Source organism: Stegodyphus dumicola, chromosome 6 (genome assembly GCF_044657685.1).
Source record: "Stegodyphus dumicola isolate Sdum_Otavi_A_Nest chromosome 6, ASM4465768v1".
In the NCBI taxonomy this organism is placed as follows: Eukaryota; Metazoa; Arthropoda; class Arachnida; order Araneae; family Eresidae; genus Stegodyphus; species Stegodyphus dumicola.
The window spans coordinates 63,808,247-63,829,099 of NC_140773.1; the positions used below are offsets into that span (position 1 = coordinate 63,808,247).

General features: G+C 33.9%; 1 protein-coding gene across 7 annotated transcripts in view; it reads right to left on the bottom strand.

The window, feature by feature from the left end:
• Positions 1 to 20,853, bottom strand: part of Camta (Calmodulin-binding transcription activator) — a 360,727-nt gene that overhangs the window by 135,621 nt on the left and 204,253 nt on the right. For all 7 annotated transcript variants that reach the window (XM_085818419.1, XM_085818416.1, XM_085818418.1 and 4 more), the window contains one exon: positions 4,839 to 4,936. In XM_085818419.1, coding sequence (XP_085674545.1) covers positions 4,839 to 4,936 — 98 coding nt within the window. The remainder of the gene's footprint in view (positions 1 to 4,838; positions 4,937 to 20,853) is intronic.

The window sequence follows — 20,853 nt, forward strand, 5'->3', positions numbered from 1 at the left end:
AATTGTAACGGAGTTATACGCTAAGCTAAAGTTATCTAATTCAGTTAATGTTGCCGATTGCGTTGTTCCTTAATCTTCGAATTGGATCCGGCTTATTATTTTTTGCAGACTGTTAGAGCAATTTTATAAAAGTAAGCTCGAACTTTTGATTATGTCAAATAGAATTTCCGATATATATTTACTACAAAGCGGATGTATGTTTTGAAATCCGAAATCTGTTTATCAATTTCACGCTGCTATGCGGCAGAGGGGGGGGCAGAAACGTCATTATTAGGTCATTATTAGATTATGATAGATTAGAAAGATTATGTCAAATAGAATTTCCGATATATATTTACTAATATATAATTTGTATCTACAAAGCGAAAGTATGTTTTGAGATCCGAAATCTGTTTATCAATTTCACGCGGCGGATTGGAAGTTGATCTGTCAGCACTATCCTTATCTTCAGGGCAGATGTTTTTATTTTATTTGGTTTATAATTCCATACTAAGTGTAGTATTTAATTCTGTCTTTGATATGATTTAAATCAAGTTCCTCGTCATTATAATTCGCTTCCGATAGTGAAGAAAGTGACCCAGAGGTTATTGAAAACGAAAACATTTCGATTGACAAATTAATCGGTATTCTCAACACAGCAATTATAGGACTTGAACAGCGGAACTTTGTAACTAAACAAGAAATTATGTCTGTTTAATAGAATTAAAGAGAAAGTATTATCACATGAAACGAAGCAACTTACATTGAAGGAAATGTTTAATAAAGTAAACAAATAAATATTAAGCTTTTTCTTTTTGTAAATTTTGATACCCTTTAGATCATAATTGTTCTTTATTTCATAAATTACGGTTTCATTTTTTTAATTTTGCAATTTCTGCATGCCATCTTACCACATTTAAACTGATGATCTATAATCCGGAAAAATCGATAATCCGGAATCGCCGAAGTCCCGACGAGTCCGGATTAACGACTTTTGACTGCATAAGGAAAACTATTTGAAAAAAATAAATAAATAAATAAATAAACGATGCACCATTGATTTAAACTACGCAGTTCGAAAGAGTAAATAGAAATTTTTAAAACAGTTAATTCGAAAGAAACCATGCAACTTAATTAAAATGAAATTCGAAAAACAGAAAAAATACTTAAAATAATAGCAGTTATAATTAAAAATATAATATAAAGAATATTATTTGGAAAAAGGAACGATCTTCTCAAGGGAAAGGAAACTAGGTTGCCATATATTAAGAAGTTCGCTAAGTGAACAGTTATTCGAAAAAAACCATGCAACTTAAACAATTAAAATGAAATTCGAAAAAGAAAAAATTACTTAAATTAATATAAGTTATAATTAAAAATAAAATATAAAGAATATTATTTGGAAAAAAAGGAACGATGGTGACTTTTTTTCCTCTCACGGGAAAGGAAACTAGGTTGCCATATATTAAGAAGTTCGCCAAGTGAACTATTCTTGGCGCAAACTGACAAAATAGTGCCAACCTAAATTTGTGAATTTCTCCGTAAATTTCGCTCCAAATTTTACAAAATTTCATATTTAGGAGTAATTTGAGTCGTAGAATCGAAATATGTAAAAAAATTGGTATGTTATTTCAGAAAAAGTCCGATTTTGTGTCAAAATACCTATGTTAGAATAGTGCTATATATAAATCTAATATATATCCTAAGTCGCGCTTTCGAGACATGAAAAAGGCAATTTGAATTTTGTCAATCAGCCCAGTAGAACGGAAGATATAGAACTGTCCCCCCTTTTTTTTTGAGCAGTGTACATTTCATATATCACCCACTACATTTGTATTTTAGCATTAACTAGTGTTATAACAATGACAACAAGATTTTTTTTGTAAGAACAGATTATTTATTTTCCCTTTATTTCTCACCAAATAAGTTCCTTTATTATATATCCAAGGATATAAAACAGATATATGTCGTATATCAAGGTACCACTGCAGTTACGTATATTTAATAACAGTTTCTATTCATTATAAAAAATAAAACCCAAAATTTGTCTGAAATCGAATAAAAAATGACAAAGATATTTATTTCATTTCGAAATTTAAAATTTTTGCTGAGAGGGATATTTCTCTTTTAATGCCATTCAATGATATTCTTTTACGATTTACTAGTGTATGATTAATTTTAAATTCCATGAATAAGATCTGCTTGAAAAATTTTTACTGATCAATACTTTTCGTTAAAATATGCACAGCAATGCTCATCACTTAATCAGAAATCTTCTGCTATACTTCTGCTACATTTCTTCTACATTCATATTTACCGGAGGATGGAGGGCGTAAAGAGTTAAATTTCGCAACTTCTACAAAATTGATTTTTTTAATTTAAAAATGTAATAACAGGAAAATTTGCCTTATTTAAGGCATGTTTGTAAATGGAAGTCTAAATTTACGCCAACAGATGCGAAAATGAAGGACACATAATGAATTTGATGAAGAAAGTCCATAATAACGGCAATAAGAGCTCAAAGTTAAGTTCTTAAAAAAAGTTTCATAAAGGGTACAAATTCTGCAATAAAAGATAAATTAATTGCCGAAAATGTAAACACAGAATTAATTGCTTAAATATTATCGCACTTAGCAACTTAATAGAAATTAAGAAGAGATATTTCTGAGCTGAAAATAAAAAATGAAACGGAATAGCAAAATCTTTAATGATCACAGATAAAGAAATATTACTGGAAACAAAAATATTTGTTCATATTCTTATCGATCAAAGACAAAGATTGGGTGTTTTAAGCCTAATGGCACAAGCTTTATAGGGTAACAGAACACACTGAAGCAAATATTTTTCATCGCAGAACGCATAGTTACGGATTAATCACTTATGCGCTGTAGGTCACTTTCAAGAGCATGCGTAAAAATGGTGGTTTTTAACAAGCGCCAGTATTATTCTTTTAGTATTTATTTTATTTTTGCTTTGAATTACATATTTTTTCATGCACTTTATGTCTTTGCGCTTTACGGTTGTTATGAACTGGTGACTTTTGCAATAAATGTTTTTATTCATGGAGCACGGTTGACTCACAGCCGGTGCAACCGATGTGACGGCAGGAGGCGACAGAATTTATAAGTCGCAAAAATTGAACTAGGATGCAAAATACCCAGAGTCGACCCTGCGCTGGAGTTCTCTCAAACCATTCAGCTGAGTGCACCTAAATGAAAGATCAATGTTAAAAATTAGGCAAAAAAGTAATCTTAGTTTGGTGTAGATTTTGGAAAGTTTTTTTTTAAATTTAACACCAAACTATACTTTACTTTTTTAAATAATTTTACATTGGCACCTTTTTCTTCCTATTTGTAAGACCAAAGATCTTTCTTTCATTTAGTTGCAATGGAAGAAGGTGATCATGCTCAATTGCTGAAAGTACTGCTAAAATAAAATCTATGCCAATTTTTGTTAATTTTCTTACAGTTAGTTCTGCTTAGCATGCGCTTTTTTTCTATCCAAGTTAACTTTTATTCACTTCTTAAGTGCCTTTCTTTGCCATCCCCTCAGAGAGGTTCAGCTCCAATCTTAATGTCATATTTTCACTAAGCTTATTTTCTCTATACCGGTTTAGTCCCGGCCTCAAGCGGTATTCGGGCTTAATTTTCCTAGCTCGTTAACTATCACTAGAGGCTTAGAATAGATTAGTATTCTTCTTGCATCTTTGCGTTCTGGAAAACAGCGTGGGTAGCTTTCCATTGCCTAACCGCTTAACATGCGACTATGCATTCTATGGTTCAGTGTTTATTTCTGTATTTTTATCTCCCTTAATGTTTGTTCCATTAATTTTGAAATGACCTGTACGTTTCCTATGGGCAACCCCAGCTGAAAATATATCTTAATACAGTACATAAAACTAAACAGCAAAATTTTAACTGTTTGCTGTAAAATTAAAAATAAGAGAAATAAATAAATAAATAAAAATTTAAAATTTATCAGAAATACAAGTTTTAAAATTTTTATAAAAAACAGCTATGACCCTTCTGGCAAAATTATTACATACATAATAATGATTATATGTATTTAACAGTATTTCATACATATAATGGAATGTAGAATTAGCTGACAACATGAGGATGGCATCTGCATACACTGTAGCTTTGATTAAACATATCTTCTATTATTTTTATCAATATTTATTTTTGGTAATTTACAGTGATGTGTGCCATTTAATGTATTGGACTCCAGAAAGAGAACTAATTCAAATGATCTTTACTACAAGTTAAAAAAAAAAATAAAATAGAAACTCATATATCCAGATCGATTTACATAAAAAATGAACAAGCATGCTTAAAATACAGTCAAACGTCTTTAATTCGGACGTCCATAATCCGAACCTCAAAGCTACAAACTTTCGTTGTAGCTTTGAGGTTATGCGTTTACGCATGCGCGTTTAATGTATAACGGACGGTATAAGCTAAGCTAAAATTATCTAGTTTAGTTAATGTTGCAGATTGCGTTGTTCCTTAATCTTCTAATTGGATCCGGCTTATTATTTTTTGCAGACTGTTGGAGCAATTTTATAAAAGTAAGCTTGAACTTTCGATTATGTCAAAAAGAATTTCCGATTCTGGAGCTACCAAAAGATATACAAAGCGAAAGCATGTTTCGATGTCCATCAAACAAAAAGTGGAATGGCTGCAAAAAATGGATAAAGGCATATCCTTTGTTTCTCTAATCATTCCGAAATCTGTTTATCAATTTCACGCTGCTCTGCGGGGGGGGGGCATCGCGGCGCGTAATGAACTGGAAGGAATCTGATTTGCATTTACATTTCTTCCTGGCACCTTAATCTTTTTAATGAATCTAAAAATTACCTCATTTGTATTCCAGCGGTGACGCTGGTTGGGAAAATAATCCGCTTTCGGTATGCTTTCCAGGCTTTCCGGAAGGACAGGTCGGCTCTCTTCAGCTTCTGAAATAAGAAAGATTCATAATTAGCTAAAATAAGTCTTAAGCATCGATAAACCAAAATAAATCCTAAACAGAAACAACAGAATAGTTTGTGGATTAAACAATCCCAGATAGATGCTAAAACTGTAAAAGGGAACCTATTACATTTCAAAATTATGAATCAAATTTAATCAAATTTAAAGAAGGTCCCTTAATATTTTAGAAAAGTTCTTATGAAGTGGATATATCAATCATATGAAAGTTTATAACACATTATTGATTATTTATATTTTCAGCATTGTAAAAGTGAAGTAAAAAAAAATGATATATATTTATACCCCATACTCAAATAAATCATGCGATTACCCCAACCTCGCATAAATAAATCTTTAGTATAAAAATTTAGAAATGAAATTACCATAAAAATATAAAATGTAATTGAGTAGAACATTTAGTAAAAAAAGTCAATTTGCATTGAAAATACAGCGGTCAATTTAATCATAGAATATAAACTTATTAAATATTTAACTCGTAACACATCTGCCTGTAATAATATTGTAAAAACATATTGTAGAAGATTATTCTTCTTAAAATTTATTAATATGATGAATTTTAAGATTTAAGATTCCTCAAAATACATTTCAACTATTAATAGTGAAATTGAACGCTAAACTGTCTTGTACTGATGAAAAAATAAAAGAAATTAAGAAAACATAAAAATTTACAAAAGTTACAAAATATACATATATCTCCGTAGTGGATCATAAAAACACTTCATCATAAACACTTCGCATCCACAAGGAAAAACTGGCATCACAGAATCTCCTTCGAAATGTGATTACATAAAACCTTGGGAGTGATTTTGCATGGGATGTAAAATACATTAATAAATTGTAATAGAAAATAAAAAATAAATTATTAAAGTAATAGAAATTTCATATAGGTGCACATACTACTTAGGCGTTATTGATGAATAATTTGATTTAAAAGTACTTTATGCCTGCGCATTGCATATAGGTAATCAACTCACTTACAGAAAGTTATTTTACAAGATATGAGAATCAATCATTGTTTGTTACTTTTAATATTTAGCTTGCATACTTGAATGCCCCCCCCCCAAAAAAAAACCTGAATACAGCTTTAAATCTTTACATTGAAAAAGAGAAAACAATTATCTGCTAAGAAAAAGGAAGAATTAAGACGTAATTATATTTACCTAACAGAACTAAACATTCCTAAAATGCATTAAAGCGCATAAAATGGCTACAATTTGCTGTATCACTTCATTAACCAATTAATATTCTTTAAAAAAGGTTATAATTCTTAAATAGTCAATATCAGAAGAAATATTTTCCACCTGCTTCCACCTGCTGTTCAGCGTATGTCACCAGTTATAAAAAAGAAAATCATAGAATAACTTATGCTGATGACACAAGTGCATGGAGTTTTATACACTAGTAGTACAGCACTAGAGACGATTAGCTGTAGACGACAAGCTGTAGTTGTGCATTTATTTCACTGGATCACTTGTGCATGAGGACTTGCAGCAATATTTTCTGTTTAGCGAGGACAATAAATCAACAAATTAAAGCAATAAACAGCTAGAAAATGTTTTAGAGGTGTTTAAAAATAAGAATAGTCTCAGTTAGAAGTACGAAATCATTCAAAGCTTTTATTTCTCCAAACTTTGAGATGAAGATCATTGACTGATGAGACTACAGATGAGAGCAGTGCAGTTATGAAACATAAGCAATAAGATAACATCTTAGGCTTCAAGAAAACTCCTCCTCCCCGCTCGACTTAAGTGCAACCGACATCTATTTTATGTGTATATTTTAAAGTACATATCAAGAGATTAAGTGAGTAACTTTAACACTCGATGGTCTACTGCAGATGCAACTCCTGAACGTTATGATAAAGATAAGGAAATGTCATGGAAAATGAAGATAGACTAAAAGAAAAATTAGTCAGCTACATATTGCTCACCCTTTACAACTAAAACATTCGTAAATATCCAAGCGATTTAACACTTTTAATTCTTTTATCCATTTGTTCAGAGTCTAGGCAGTATCGTAGGGGAAAATCATACCATAATCACCTTCCATTAATAAAAGTACTAGTTGGGACCTGTATAGAGACTTAACTGGGGATAGAACTTTACCGCTAAGAAAGTGGATTTACAAGTAAAACATATGACTCTTTACTCGTACATTATGATTCTCAAGTTATATGCATCACACGGGATATCAGATTAAACGAAATGCGGAAAGTACTGTTTATATTTTCGAGCTACTCTTACAAATGAACGGATAAAAATACCCATAATATACCCAAAAAATATCAACTCCAAAAAGGGACATGAAAACTTTTAACCTATGGTTGTTCAAAATCGAATATTCACAAACGGGAATGTAACACGCGATCATAAATGCGCTACCATACATTAAAATATTTTCTTTTTTCTATTCCTCCATCAAATAAAGGGTCAGGATGTCCCATAAATCCATTTTAATCAGTGGGTCAACAATTTTAACTGTATTGCAAGAGTCATAATAACAAATCACCTTGAAAGTTCTCATAGCAGAACACGAATTCTGATAATGAAGTGGACTTGATTGCCAGATGACACTTCTTCTAAAAAATAAGTAATGAAGTCTAAATGCGGAATAAAAGAAAACTATTCAATGGTTATGCGTGAAATTGATCGAAGAGGTTGGTTCTGCACTACAAGACCATATACCAAACAATAAAGCAAAGACATGGAAAAACACATACATTATGACCATTACATCGAGAAACACCGAATGGGTCGGAAGAATGTACAATGGAAATATCACGCTAATAAAGGGTATGATTCCCTTTAGCTGAAATGCATGCTTCATAAACGATGAAATAAGCTATTAATAGTATCCTTGATCGCTTGCTGTGGCAGTAGCGCCGATTTCTGTACTAATGCACGCCGGAGCTCATGGAGGGTACCTGCCCGCACACTGCGACCAGCTATCCGTAGTCTCAACATGTCCCACATAATTATACTCTATGCGATTTAGGTCCGGTTTATATAGCAGGCTATGCAGATGTGAAATGGTTTCACTCTCCAAATAACTTCACACCACTCGTGCTGTAAGCAGGCGGGCGTTGTCCTTCATAAATATCGCGTCGGTACCCTTTGCAGCAATAAAAAGACGCACAAGAGGGTTCAAAATTTTGTTGCGATATCTAATGGCTGTAATGGAACCACCAAGAATCACGTAGACGCCGATGCATCCGTTCGTTCCTATCCCAGACCATAGAAGTAAACCTCGTCCTCTGTAATGGTCTCTTTTCACGATGTTTGGCATCCGATAGCTTTACCCTGGCTCTCCTAACCTTACCCTTTGGGAATCGTTCTGGATGTTAAATCGAGACTCCTTCTTACAGCGTACGTGTACTCACTGCTCTGATGTTCAACTGCGATGCTTACGGCCCCTTTCAACCGCGCTCTCACATGAGATGGGGACAAAGGAACACATACATAGATCGTCAGGCGTACAGTCAACTTTTATGCAGTCAACGAGCCACAACCTGGCGGGATAGGGTTCGTCCCCCAGCATCAAAGAGATGCGATACCAGCTGCCGTGCTGTCAGTGATCTACGGGGTTTTGCACATTAGCAACAGAAAAAGATAGGCTGCTGTTGTGCTAATACTCCGGCGTCCAGACCCACGCATTCTAGAGGGCTTTTGATCCCTTTGGTAACGATTCGACGGCCTAATGATGACACTACGTTGCACATTCATCTCTCTCACAAAAGCGGATTGCCTTGCACCAGAATGCAACATCCCGATACCTTTCCAACATATTTCATCGTGCAAGTAGTGTCTTCCGTTCATGCTTTCCGTTTTTGCTATCTTGGATTACAGAGGGTACCGCTTAATAAAATCCCTGCTTTAAAAAATCAAATTCTTTAAAATCTTTATTCTTTTTCATTTGAAGCAACGAATTCAAATGAATACAATATCATTACAAGATAACCGCTTAATAAAACCAAAGTTACCGCTTATAAAAATCACATCACTTTTAAAATTTTAAAGTCAAAACCCGAAGTTTGTATTTCAAGTTTAGTGATTTTGTTCAAAGTCGATTTACTTCCGCACATGGGGGTACAAACGCTAGAATTTTCGTATCTGGACCAATCATGGGTGATTGTGGATCACAAGAGATTTGTCAGAATTGGCTCAGACCAGTTGGAAAAAAAGGAGAACATTAAAAAAAAAAAAAAAAAAAAAAAAAAAAAAAAAAGCTGAATAAATAGAGGTTCGCATTTAAATGATTCTGATCTCCGGATATACTGAATTCTGATGACAAGCGAGGAAAACCTTCTTTTTACTAATATCGAGCCATAGAGCTTTTGTTACACAAGCTGTACAACTTTTAGGTTTATATGGATAACATAAAAGAGCTAAGAGGTAACAAGAGAGGAGCTGTTTCAGGGCTAATAATTTCAATGAAGAGGAAAAGCCATTATTAAAGTGATTTAAACATAAGATTTTAAACCAATTCCTGAAAAGCTTATTCTGAAACAATAGATATAAATTTTTCGATCCATCCATAAAAGAAATAATTATAAGTAGAAGTTTATCAATAGGTTTACCACTTGTCAGCAATGAAAGTGATGAATAGTTTCTCACTTCATCCAAAAGACGGCTAGGAGCTGTTTAAGGTCGAGATAAACGAATATTGGATTTCTAAGAACTAAGACTTCAGGTATAATAAAATAGACTGTAGGAAATTAAGTCCAAATTAAATTCTTTGCTTAAAGGAAAGCGAGAGAGAGAGAGATAAAAATTGCACATTTTAAAGCGGACTCTCCTTTACAAATCTTGTTACAAATAAGCGATAATCAAATTCAGAAATCTGATCGACTTTTACGTCATGTCTTCAATATGACGAGCTCTGTGACCCAGAATAGTTGAATTCCAAATTTACAGCATTTGACTAACGAACCTACAAACTTTCGCAACACCTACGTCTACCCAGAAGGCGGCCCGGCATCAAGAAGATGGGCCAGGGTGATGGTGGGGGTGAAGAGAAGCCCCAGAACGAAACAGTCTAACGAAATCGAAGCGCGGTCGATAATGTTTCCTTCCTAAATGGAAAATCGCGCTGCGAAGGCAGTCACGCAAATCACCCAAAAACCGTTCCACACATATACAAAGGAACGAGAGGTTTTTCTCCTTTTCCCCCTTCTTCTCCCCTGTACGTGTACGTGTGTACATATATACCTCGGAATCGTACAACAGAGAAGGAGGCTTTCGGGGTTGACAATGCCTCGGATGTGAGCGAGGCTCCTCGCAGTCTGCCTCGATCGATAGCTGGCGGACTGCCCGCAACTCCTGGTAACGGAACTCCTCTTGTCTCTACATAGCAAAAGCTTTTCTCGTCGCGTGCCATTCTTAGGACATTGAGTTACTGTTTTTTGATGCCCTCGTAAACAAACAAACGGTAGCCGATAAAATACGAAGATTCACTCTCTTCGGCAAATAAAAGTAAGAAAGGCGGGAGAAAATAAAACAGAAGAAAAAGCAAAAAAGGGGAAATCACTAGTTGAAACACAAAAGTGGCATAAAAAATTGCGACATGCATGAAGTCAAATGTAAATTACAAATTAGCTTCAAAACTTTGTGTAACTAATAGATTTTCTAAAAATATTAATACTAAAGTGATTTTCAAGCAAAATAACTTTCGTTGTCAACAGACCTTTTACTAACATTCGAAAGTTTGAAAAGTCTTGCTAAAGACTCTGGTAATTCTTAAAGACTATTCGACTTAGTGAGGTTGGTTAGTCTCTAAATTGCCCTTCTTCTCTGCTTGGATTTCAAAGGAATAACTAGGATGGAGATAAATCAAGAGAATATATAGGATGTTATAATACTGTTTAACCACGCTACTTTAAGAATGCCATGTAATAACTACGACATCATTTCACTGCTACAAAATACAAAGACTACTTTTACTACAATGGGGAAATCGAAATGGACGGTAATACTTTCAAGAAGTTAAGATGTTATCGAGGATTTCAAGCTTTCACAATGCGCGCAATGATCAACCTACTCTCGAAATTTCGCAATAAAAACGATAATTCTAGGAAATTTTTGAAGCTATCTTGTGTGACTGCTTTGTTTCTTTCATCCCAAAATTAAATGGTATCTTCAGTATACTTGACCACAACAAGAGAAATGGAAATTGCAAAACTGCACGAATTATCCTCAAAAATGAAAAATTCTGCTTGAGATATTAGTAGCCACGTAAACTGAGGTATAAATGGCAAAAATTCAGCCAGACATTGTAAATTAAGATCACTTCATATAAAATGGGTTGAGCGGACGAATCGAGTGATTTTGTAAGCGGAATTAAGAGCAAATTCTATACAATTATCAGGTCATTTCGAACTTCATAAATATATTTAAGTATAGACAATGCCAATTTAACTTGGAAAAGGAATGCAGCATAAACTACGAAACAACACCATGCAAGGCAGACAGGGATTAGGAGCGGTGGAGGTGGGAGATCTAATTCTACTGCCAAAATAAATATTTATGGTTTATATGTGAAGCAAGATTCACAGTAAGCGCCAAGATTGTTCTGTGGAAATTGAAGTGCATGGGGTGAACAAATTTCGAACTTGTGTTAATCTCTTTGGAAATTAGATGGTCACTTAGGACTACAGAAATGTCTCACGAATGCTACACACTACATGCTTACATTACATATTTTCAAGAATGTCTGCCTACATTGTGAGAACAGTTCACCAGATTCCATATTCTTTATCTACGCGACAATGATCTGCATTCATAAATCAAGTATAGCACAGCGAGTTGGGAAAGAAGAATTTGACTGTTTCAGACTTGACAGTTCCTTAACGTTCTGAATTCAAACTAGCTCAGCACTTTTGGAACAATCTAAAGAAAGACTTTAACAAGCCACTTTATTCGCAGTCAAGCCACAGTCTGTCAGTTGTTCTAAAAGAACTGCGTGAAATTTTAGCCACTACTTTCTAGAATTTTGTGGAAATCTTCCAATCTTGGGGAAAAGAGCCTAGAGCAGTAACAAAGGACAAACATCCTGTTGGCTATGTAGAATTTGGATAAAACTGTCAACATATTATGTGCTTCCACTCTTTGAGAAAAATGGTAAACTTCGCCATGTTAGAGAGCCATGTAAAAAAAATTTATTCCTGTGAAATTAAGCCTCTAGTACACTTCGATATATATAGTTTTAGATTCAAGAAAGAATGCAGAGAACCACATACCATAGTTTTTATTAAAGCATATTTGTCTACATCACGCATCTAAAATACCGTCACATATAAGAATTGATTTTTTTCAATTGTTTTCACTGCTTTTTATTTAATTTAATATATTTATTATATTCAATCCCATTCTTTAAAAGATATTTCAGCTTTATAAGGGTCTTTTTTTCGGCAAATGGATATTGACATCCTCATCTCGTTATCGCAACACCAAAAATTTTGTTGAGTCATCACTGAATGCTTAAAAACTTGTAACATTCATTCAGCCGTAATTCAAAATTCATGATCATTAACGCTGATTTCCTGCATCATTCATTTTAAACACCAAAACGAAAGACTTTCAAAATTTTGTCGCAAACTATGACAATACGGAGCACTACGTAACCAGCGACAATAAGTTCATTGAACCATATCTGCAAGCCAACGCCTTAGAACATATATGATTATAAATGGCATCTACGAACATCTGTTTTATCTCTACAGATCTCTTTTCACGACTAAATTTTAAAATCAATAGAAGGCAGTTAAAAAAAATACAGATGTGACATTCGCTAAATTTATAATTAATTCAAAATTATTGTTAAATAAAATAATTTTCAAATTTTATACTACGAGACAAAGTAACGGTACAATTCGCAATATTCTTCATATTCTTGAAAACACGTACTTTTGGGCTGTCGACGGCAAAGCATCAAAATGCAAATGGATTTTAGTTTTGAGTTTTTTCTTGAAACGCCAAGCACAGCATAAATGGTATTCCAATTAAAATGACATAATTTTAATACGAAATGGCAATAATCTTTAAAATGTTATTACTAGTTTTTATTTGTGTTTAATATGCTCTGTCAATTCATTATGGCTGAATACACACTTCAAAAACATTGACTTTGGGGAAAAAATTATCTTTCCAGATAAAGCTCCTTTCTGCTTGAATGGATGTGTCAACAAACAAAATTTGGGTTTTTGGTGTGAAAACAATCCGCATGAGATGCAGAAATTCTTGCATTCGCAGAAGGTCACTGCATGGTGTAGTTTATGGCATAATCCAACATTTAGCTTTAGTTTATGAATATAAAATGCTACTTCTATTCAAGTTTCGGAATTTATGAACACTTTCTATGCTTTTTACTCTTTAATTTATAAAACACTTCAAAAAGTAATCTAAATAATACATAAATATATGAATTTTTCAAGTTTTGGAAAGGAACTCACTAAGGATTCGGATCTGGCTACATGCGCATGGTGGCTGTTTCTAACATTAACCGAAGCAACACTACATGTAGTTCTCATCGTACTAGAATGAAACCAAACACAATGTAAAACTTACATATCGCGTTTTCATTCTGATGAACGTTACAATAAAACTGTATTTTCCAAAAATATATTATGCTAAGACCTCGCCAATTCTCTGACTGTGTTAAAATTGAAAGCATGTTATACAAGCAATACACTGTGGAAGGATCAGAGAAATGCTCTAACAGTATCTTAAACCTCTTATTGAAACTATTGCAGACAGTTACAGCAGTTCCCTAAATTTGAGAGAGAGAGAAGCTTAAAATAGAAACACTAAATATTGGGAGGATTACAAATATTCTATGTAATCGATATAATAAAATCATGTTGTTCAACCACATACTCTGAAAAGAATATAAAAGTTCTCTTAAATGTGTCACAATAAAATTATGTAATGTAAGCAATATTGTGAAAGAATTACAGCAATTTTTCTAACCATGCTATGTAAGCGATACACTGTGCGAAAATTATCGCTCTGCTCTAGCAACACCTTCTTAAAGGTTTAAGAAGGCGTTGGCTCTAGCCGTAGTTACACGTAGAAATACTGTTTCTACAAGATTGCCTGCGGTGAATTTGTAATATTTAGTATAAACTATTAATCAGTTACTCCTCCTATTTTGATCCTTTTGATTTCAAAAACACAAGCAATCAGTCCAGAAGAATATTTAGAACAATTAGCGAGAAGACAAGGATGATCAGAAGATTTAAAAATAAAGCGTTACAGGTGATTAGGAATGGAGTTAAAAAGAGTTTACCAAGTTTCTAATAATATGCAAATGTTATATAAATAACGAATATCCAATAAAAAAGAATAAATATCCTGTATTTTAAAAACAGCTGATTTCATAAACACGAAAAAATATACTAATGAAAATAAGGATAAGAAAACAACTTGAATAAAAACGACAGAATAGCAATTAAATTCCAATGATTAAGAACAAGAAAATAATGATAGAAATTAAATAAGAAAATCCCCTAAATAAGAAACTTTCTTCAGTTACTTTCACGAATTCCCCACCAATTTATTCTATCGGGTTTCAGCGCAGAAACATATTTTAAAAACCTCAAAATCGATTCGACAGAGAATATAGACAGAGAAGCTCGACAGAGAAGCTCTGTACTTTTTTTTGTTCGTTCGTTAACATATGTGTGAAGCTATTCTTAACCGTAGCTGTTAACAATAACAAAAGCATATAATAAAAACGAAACACCACAGGACGCTTGCCACCCCTTCCTTGCTAAAGTGAGATTGAGGCTAATTATTATTGGGTTACAGATTTCTGGAAACCTGCCAGATAGCCTTTTTACAGTAGCTTTAATGACTGAAGGAAATTCTATTGTTTGGATTTTCCTAGATTTCTAGAAAATAGCTCCCATGATTGCTCCAAAAATAGAGCATCGTCAACTTGAGTTGATGAAGTCCTATATATCTGATGATGGTAATTCCCACTTGCTCAATCTGAAGGTCGGTCAACAGCGGAACTGGATACTGGAATGTTTGTTTTTGATAAATTATTTTGGTTAAACAGATTAACATTCCATACAACTGCTAACAAATTTTATTGCATCAAACAGAGTAAACATTTGAGAAAGCGAAGTTTTCTAGCATATAATGTACCTTGAATGGTTAATTAATTTATGATAATCTAGAAAGCCTTCCAGAAGGTAAACTACAACAACACCTCATATAGCGTAAATTCTCATTAAGGCATGCAAAAAAATGAAATATGCAGCCAGGTCGTTTTGCCACGAGAATCGAAAACACGACGTTAGTATCATGTTACCCGGTCAACTATTCAGTCACTGATGGGCATTTTGAACACAGAAAGTTAAAAGTTTCCTTAATGTATTGAACTTAATGTAAAAATACTAACTAAAATCTTATTTATGCAGAATTAATCTAAAGACATATAAAATTAGTAATGTAACAATCTTGAACTTGGGTAGATTCAGTGAGGAGACTCACTTTTGCAGATTTTTTTGTTCCTGATGAAGAAGGACCTGCACCTGTTTGCCCTCAAAATCGATTGAGACTTTGACTAAATCTACGCCAAATTCAAGGTTATTGCATTAGTAATGTTTCAATTGGCGTGCTTCTCTACTGTTTTCATTTAATCTAAAGACTGCTGAGGAACGTAATAAGAACATTACAGTGATTTTCGAATTTGGATTCATGATTTCCAAATAACCTCAAAGAGAATACTCTAGATATAATTTGTGCACTGAAGTATAGCTACAATATAAAAAGATCGCGCTTTGCAGAAATGCACCAAGCTGACTAAAATATGAGCTAATAGTGATCTTTATTAATTAACACATAACTTACTGCACAGACACGTTATTCAATTTTAGTCGGACTGCAATGATAGAGTCAATTTTACTTTTTTTTCTCTACTAAACATTTTAATCACAATAACCACTTTTTCCACTAGAAAAAGTACCTACTAATTTTAAGAAAATGATTGCTGCTTTTGGAATCAGCTTTTAAAACAAACTTATATTCCAAGCGTTACATCGGTAGGCGATCGGTTGCTGGGAAGACGCAATCTTTGACTATAGACAATGACATCCTACTTTGGTTCTCAATTAAATGGGTTATACCAGTCAAGTTTTTCTCAATTCGCTTCGTAAGAACTTTTATTTACCTTGTTAAGAGATGTTCTATAAAGATATTTAAACGCTTCGTAAGAACTTTTATTTACCTTGTTAAGAAATGTTCTGTAAAAGATATTTAAACATATTACCCTTCCATTATTAATAAATCAATCAACCTGGAAAGCTCGATAAGGCAAATCTAGCCTGTTTTCTTCGAAAGAACTTTACTGAGGCAAAGAGCCTCTGCGTGCTCTGCCATAATTAATTAACTTAATCTAATCTATTTTTCGATGCAGATAACAAAATTTGATTAAAATAATACAAAATAATTATTTCTTAAGCGAATGTGATAATTTCTTACCTTGCAATTAGGAATTAAACCATTACCTAAAATTCTTCCGTTGCCAACTGATGGCGTTAACCTGCTAAAACACATTACTAACACTTCATTTACCCTTAGTATGATGCATCCATAACCAGTTGGCAAACAAAGAATTTCAACTACTGGGCGATAAATTGTCAAATAAAAGCAGAAATGTCTTAAAAGGAAGAGAAGATCTGAATAAAGAACTGATATACTCTCGCTAGGAGTAAAACTAACGACTTTTCGTTGAACTCTGCCGACTCTCATCTTAACGTCGCCAAATCAAACGCATTCAAAATTGCCACGCCTTAAATACTATAGCCGAATCACTGGCATAATCAGCTGCCTTAAATACTATAGCCAAATCACTGACAGTCAACATAAAAATTCGCCAACCGTACTTTCAGTTGAAAACTGATCACCTCATTTTAAGAGAAAACCAATCGCATTTTGATCATGTAAATTGAACAATAATTTATATCACTGAAACAAAGTATAGGAAGAAGGAGGCGGTATAGTAAAATGTCTATCACCGATTGACGCGTTCCATTATCCTCATTTTGAACATAAAGAGACATGTACATCACTTTCTTTGGCTGATCTCCATCTGGAAAACGGTCCGCTGTTAACGAGCTTTTATTCTCGTTTCGTAGGATTGAACGGTTTTCGTCGGCCGAGTGACTTCGTGCTAGGAAAAAAACTTTGATGAAGGGTTGTTTGCAACGGACGCTCGCTATTATATTTGATCGATAGGACGTCCTGTCATAAAGATAAAGAGGGGGGGGCGAAGGAAAATGTCGTCTCAATAAGATCTGTTTTGGACATAGCCTTCTACAATCCAGTAAATAGAGAGCACAGATAACCACATGTTGCGGTGGAAACGTTCAGCGAGATTTAAAAGAATTCCTTTTGTTAGTTCAAGCGGGCTACGATAGACAGCTAAACAATGGATAAAAAAAAATGCATGCTCTATTTATAAACACACACACACACAAAAAAAAAAAAAAAAAAAAAAAAAAAAAAAAAAAAAAAAAAAAAACCCTGAAAGTTTTAGATTTTATATTACACCCAAACAGGTGTTTTTTTTTTTTCCTTCCAGACATATACACGTTTCGAGGGCATGTGGGCTAACGCCGCATTGCACTAAAAATATTTAAAAACAGCATATCTTTAAAATTTCTAACAGACCTCGCGTGCGAGACATAAAAGTGTTTTATTCTTTACAGTGTTGCTACTGCTCACTTTGAAATTGTTGAGTTTTTTTTTAATAAAAAATTCGTTAAAGTTTTCAAAATATAAAATAGACACCCAAATTCGGGCTTCCAGATGCCCATGTTTGGGTGGTGTACAGTGTTATTCAAAATTTGATAACTCAAGGTACCGTTTGTTTTTCATAATGCGAGAAACATATATACATTAATCTAGATTCTTCAGTATTTAGTTTCTTAAAATATAATACAGGGCAATAATATTTAGTGGCAACAATTTGAAAAGTGATTTGACGCAAAATACTGTTTTGAGACAAATAGCCCTTTTGGGCTAACGCGCATTCGGGCCTAAAAAAAAATTAAAAAGCTGAGGTACATCTTCAACACAAAAGCGAAGTGATGAATTCCCTCCCCCTTCCAAATGACTGACACGCGCACGCAGGTATAAGAAAATGAGTTAGAAATAGCAGTTTTGAGAAATAATATACAGAAAAAGAAGCCAAGGTTTAATTTTCACAGGCAATCGAGGTACGTATCCTAGGTCTTTAGTTTCAAGGTGACTTCAAAATTCTTCTATAATACTTGAATGTACATAAAATGTTATCCATGTTTCACAGTTCTAAGTTCTAAAAATATAAAATTACAAGCAAGAACGAAATGCTAACTTCGTATTCTACTCTTTTAGGTCTTTCTTTAAAAATCAGATACTGGGTCTTTAAAATTAACGAGAAATGCAATATAAAAAAGAACGAGATTTTTTACATAATTTCTAAAGTTAGCATTTAAGATGCTCAGGACCTAAATACCATAAAATGACTCGTTATAAGAAATGAATTTTCTGCGTTTGGGAAGGGGATAAAAAAACTGAAATTTTAATTCTACAATTTATTCACATACTTAATTATTGAATGCATAAAGAATTTCACTGCATCAGTTCGGTCATACCTGCATAATTTAATTCAGACTTGAAATAAAATCACTTAGATTCGTGTTGTCTTCCTCCCCTCCCCTCTGGCCCAGTTTCGTCCAGGGAAAAAAAAAAAAAAAAGATACTGGTTTAAGAAAAGTGTATATTTTAGTTAAAGAACCTTGAGAAGCTAACTAAAAGGGGGAAAAAAGGCATAAAAAAGTGAAATGTAGTTTTTTTATTAAATAACTAACTCCGAATGAAAAATATTGAATTGTAAGTGCATGAACTACTTTACTTGAAATAAGTGAGTGACATCTACTATATTGAATAAATCAGATTAAGATTGGATCTTTGACAGGTTTTTCCTTGGCTTCTAGTTTTGTAAATTGGGCCCCGAATGCCCAGTTTAAAATTCCGAAGATCTAAGAGTACTGAATGTGGCTCACTGCAGAATTCAAAACAAAGACTTTCCACGGGAGATAATTTTTTTCCTCTCCCCCCCCCCAATATTTTTAGATTTTTAGTTAACAAATACGTGGAATCTTCTTTTTCGCGCCACTGATTAGTATAGTGGTTAGCGTTGCTGACTGCCGTATCGTTGTTCTGGAGATAGAATCCGAAAGAAGGTTGGATATTTGTATGTGTATATTCTGCCTTTGGGGCATGGGAGCACTTAAATACTGGTGTGTCAGACGTCCTTTCGAGTGGCACGTCATAGGGAAAGAGTGGTGTAAGAACCTTGAATCCGTGTCCTGGAAGATTCTCTCTCACAAATGGGATAGAACTTGCAAAGTCGTACTGTTACCTACAAGGTGTCCCAGCCCCGCGCCACGTAGCGATGAAAATCGTGATTTGTTCTGATGGTACTGTCAGACAGCGAGATGCAAGGTCACAGCAACAACAAACTGCTACTTCAATTCCGAGACCTTCCTGCTCGAGTGAAACTTTTGCAGATTTCCTTATGAGTGAGTTTCAGTGCGCATAAGCTTTAAGGTTATAACGCGCCAAACGAATGGTGAAATTTTGAATACATACAGATGAAAGATAAAACCAGTATTAAAATATGTTTGCGATGATGACGAAGTGACTAATCAACGGAATGAAACTTGAAATGTAAATGAAAGCATGAAGAGTAAAAACACATAAGCACACATTAAAATGTTTGGAACAGTTATAAAAACTGCAAAGTAGATCAAATTAAATTATAAAATCCAATCTCTTTCAGATAAGAAAACAGGTTAGCATTCATCTCTTTACCGATCAAACGGTGAAGAGGTACGTCATAGCTATTAAAGTATTTAAAACGAAGTTCCTTAAAACAGGGACAGTCTACTAAAACATGATGAACTGATAAAACAGCTTAACACTTTGAGCAAATAGGTTAACTTTCGACGTTTAGGAGGTAACCATGTGTACCTCGACAGTGATCATAGCAGTTGCCAAGTTATCTATCACTTTCCTCTTGATGACCTTGCAGATGTCTCTGAATGGGGCAAGCTGGCTGCACATACCAAGAGCGGATTTAGCTGCGATGTCTGCCAGCTCGTTTCCTTTTATCCCCATGTGTCTTAGTACAACTGTCTACCCAACAATACAAAATCTAACATTCTCACCTCCACAAGTTTAAGTTCAGCTTAAGAACGTCCACAGTTATTGGGTTGTGAGGGTCTGAATATGATTCTAAGGCTTTTAGCGCACTATAAGAGTCAGTGTAGATAATAAACACTTTCTGACGCAGGTAGATATGTAAAATAGGGCATAAAACAAGGCTGTTAATTCAGAGGTTAGTACTGAGCAAGCCTTATGCAAGCATCTACCCTCCGCGTGATTTCCTATCACAAGGGAAGCTCCGACATGATTGGCTGCTTTCGAGCCGTCCGTGTATATCGGGGTATAAATGCTGTATTTTTGCCTGTGCTCGAGGAGAAGCTGCTTGTATATGAGATCGTTTGTATCTACTTTCCTGAATTGGGGAAATGGGAATTCATAGATTCATCAGGCGTGTTCAAAAATCAAGTGATCAATGTTATAAACAATTTGTACGTGGAGATGAACCGCCGCACAAGCGGAATAGGTATTTGCGAGCTGATATGAGAATTAAACTAATAGTTGAAGATTTTGAAAATCGATAAATAATGGAATACCTGAAAGGTGTGGCGCATAATTTTGCAATGGATTAGTATAATAACAGTTCTGTGATGTAATCTTATTTATCTCTAATCTTATTTATGTGTAATCTTATTTATCTGTAATTATATTTGCCTGCAATATAATACAAC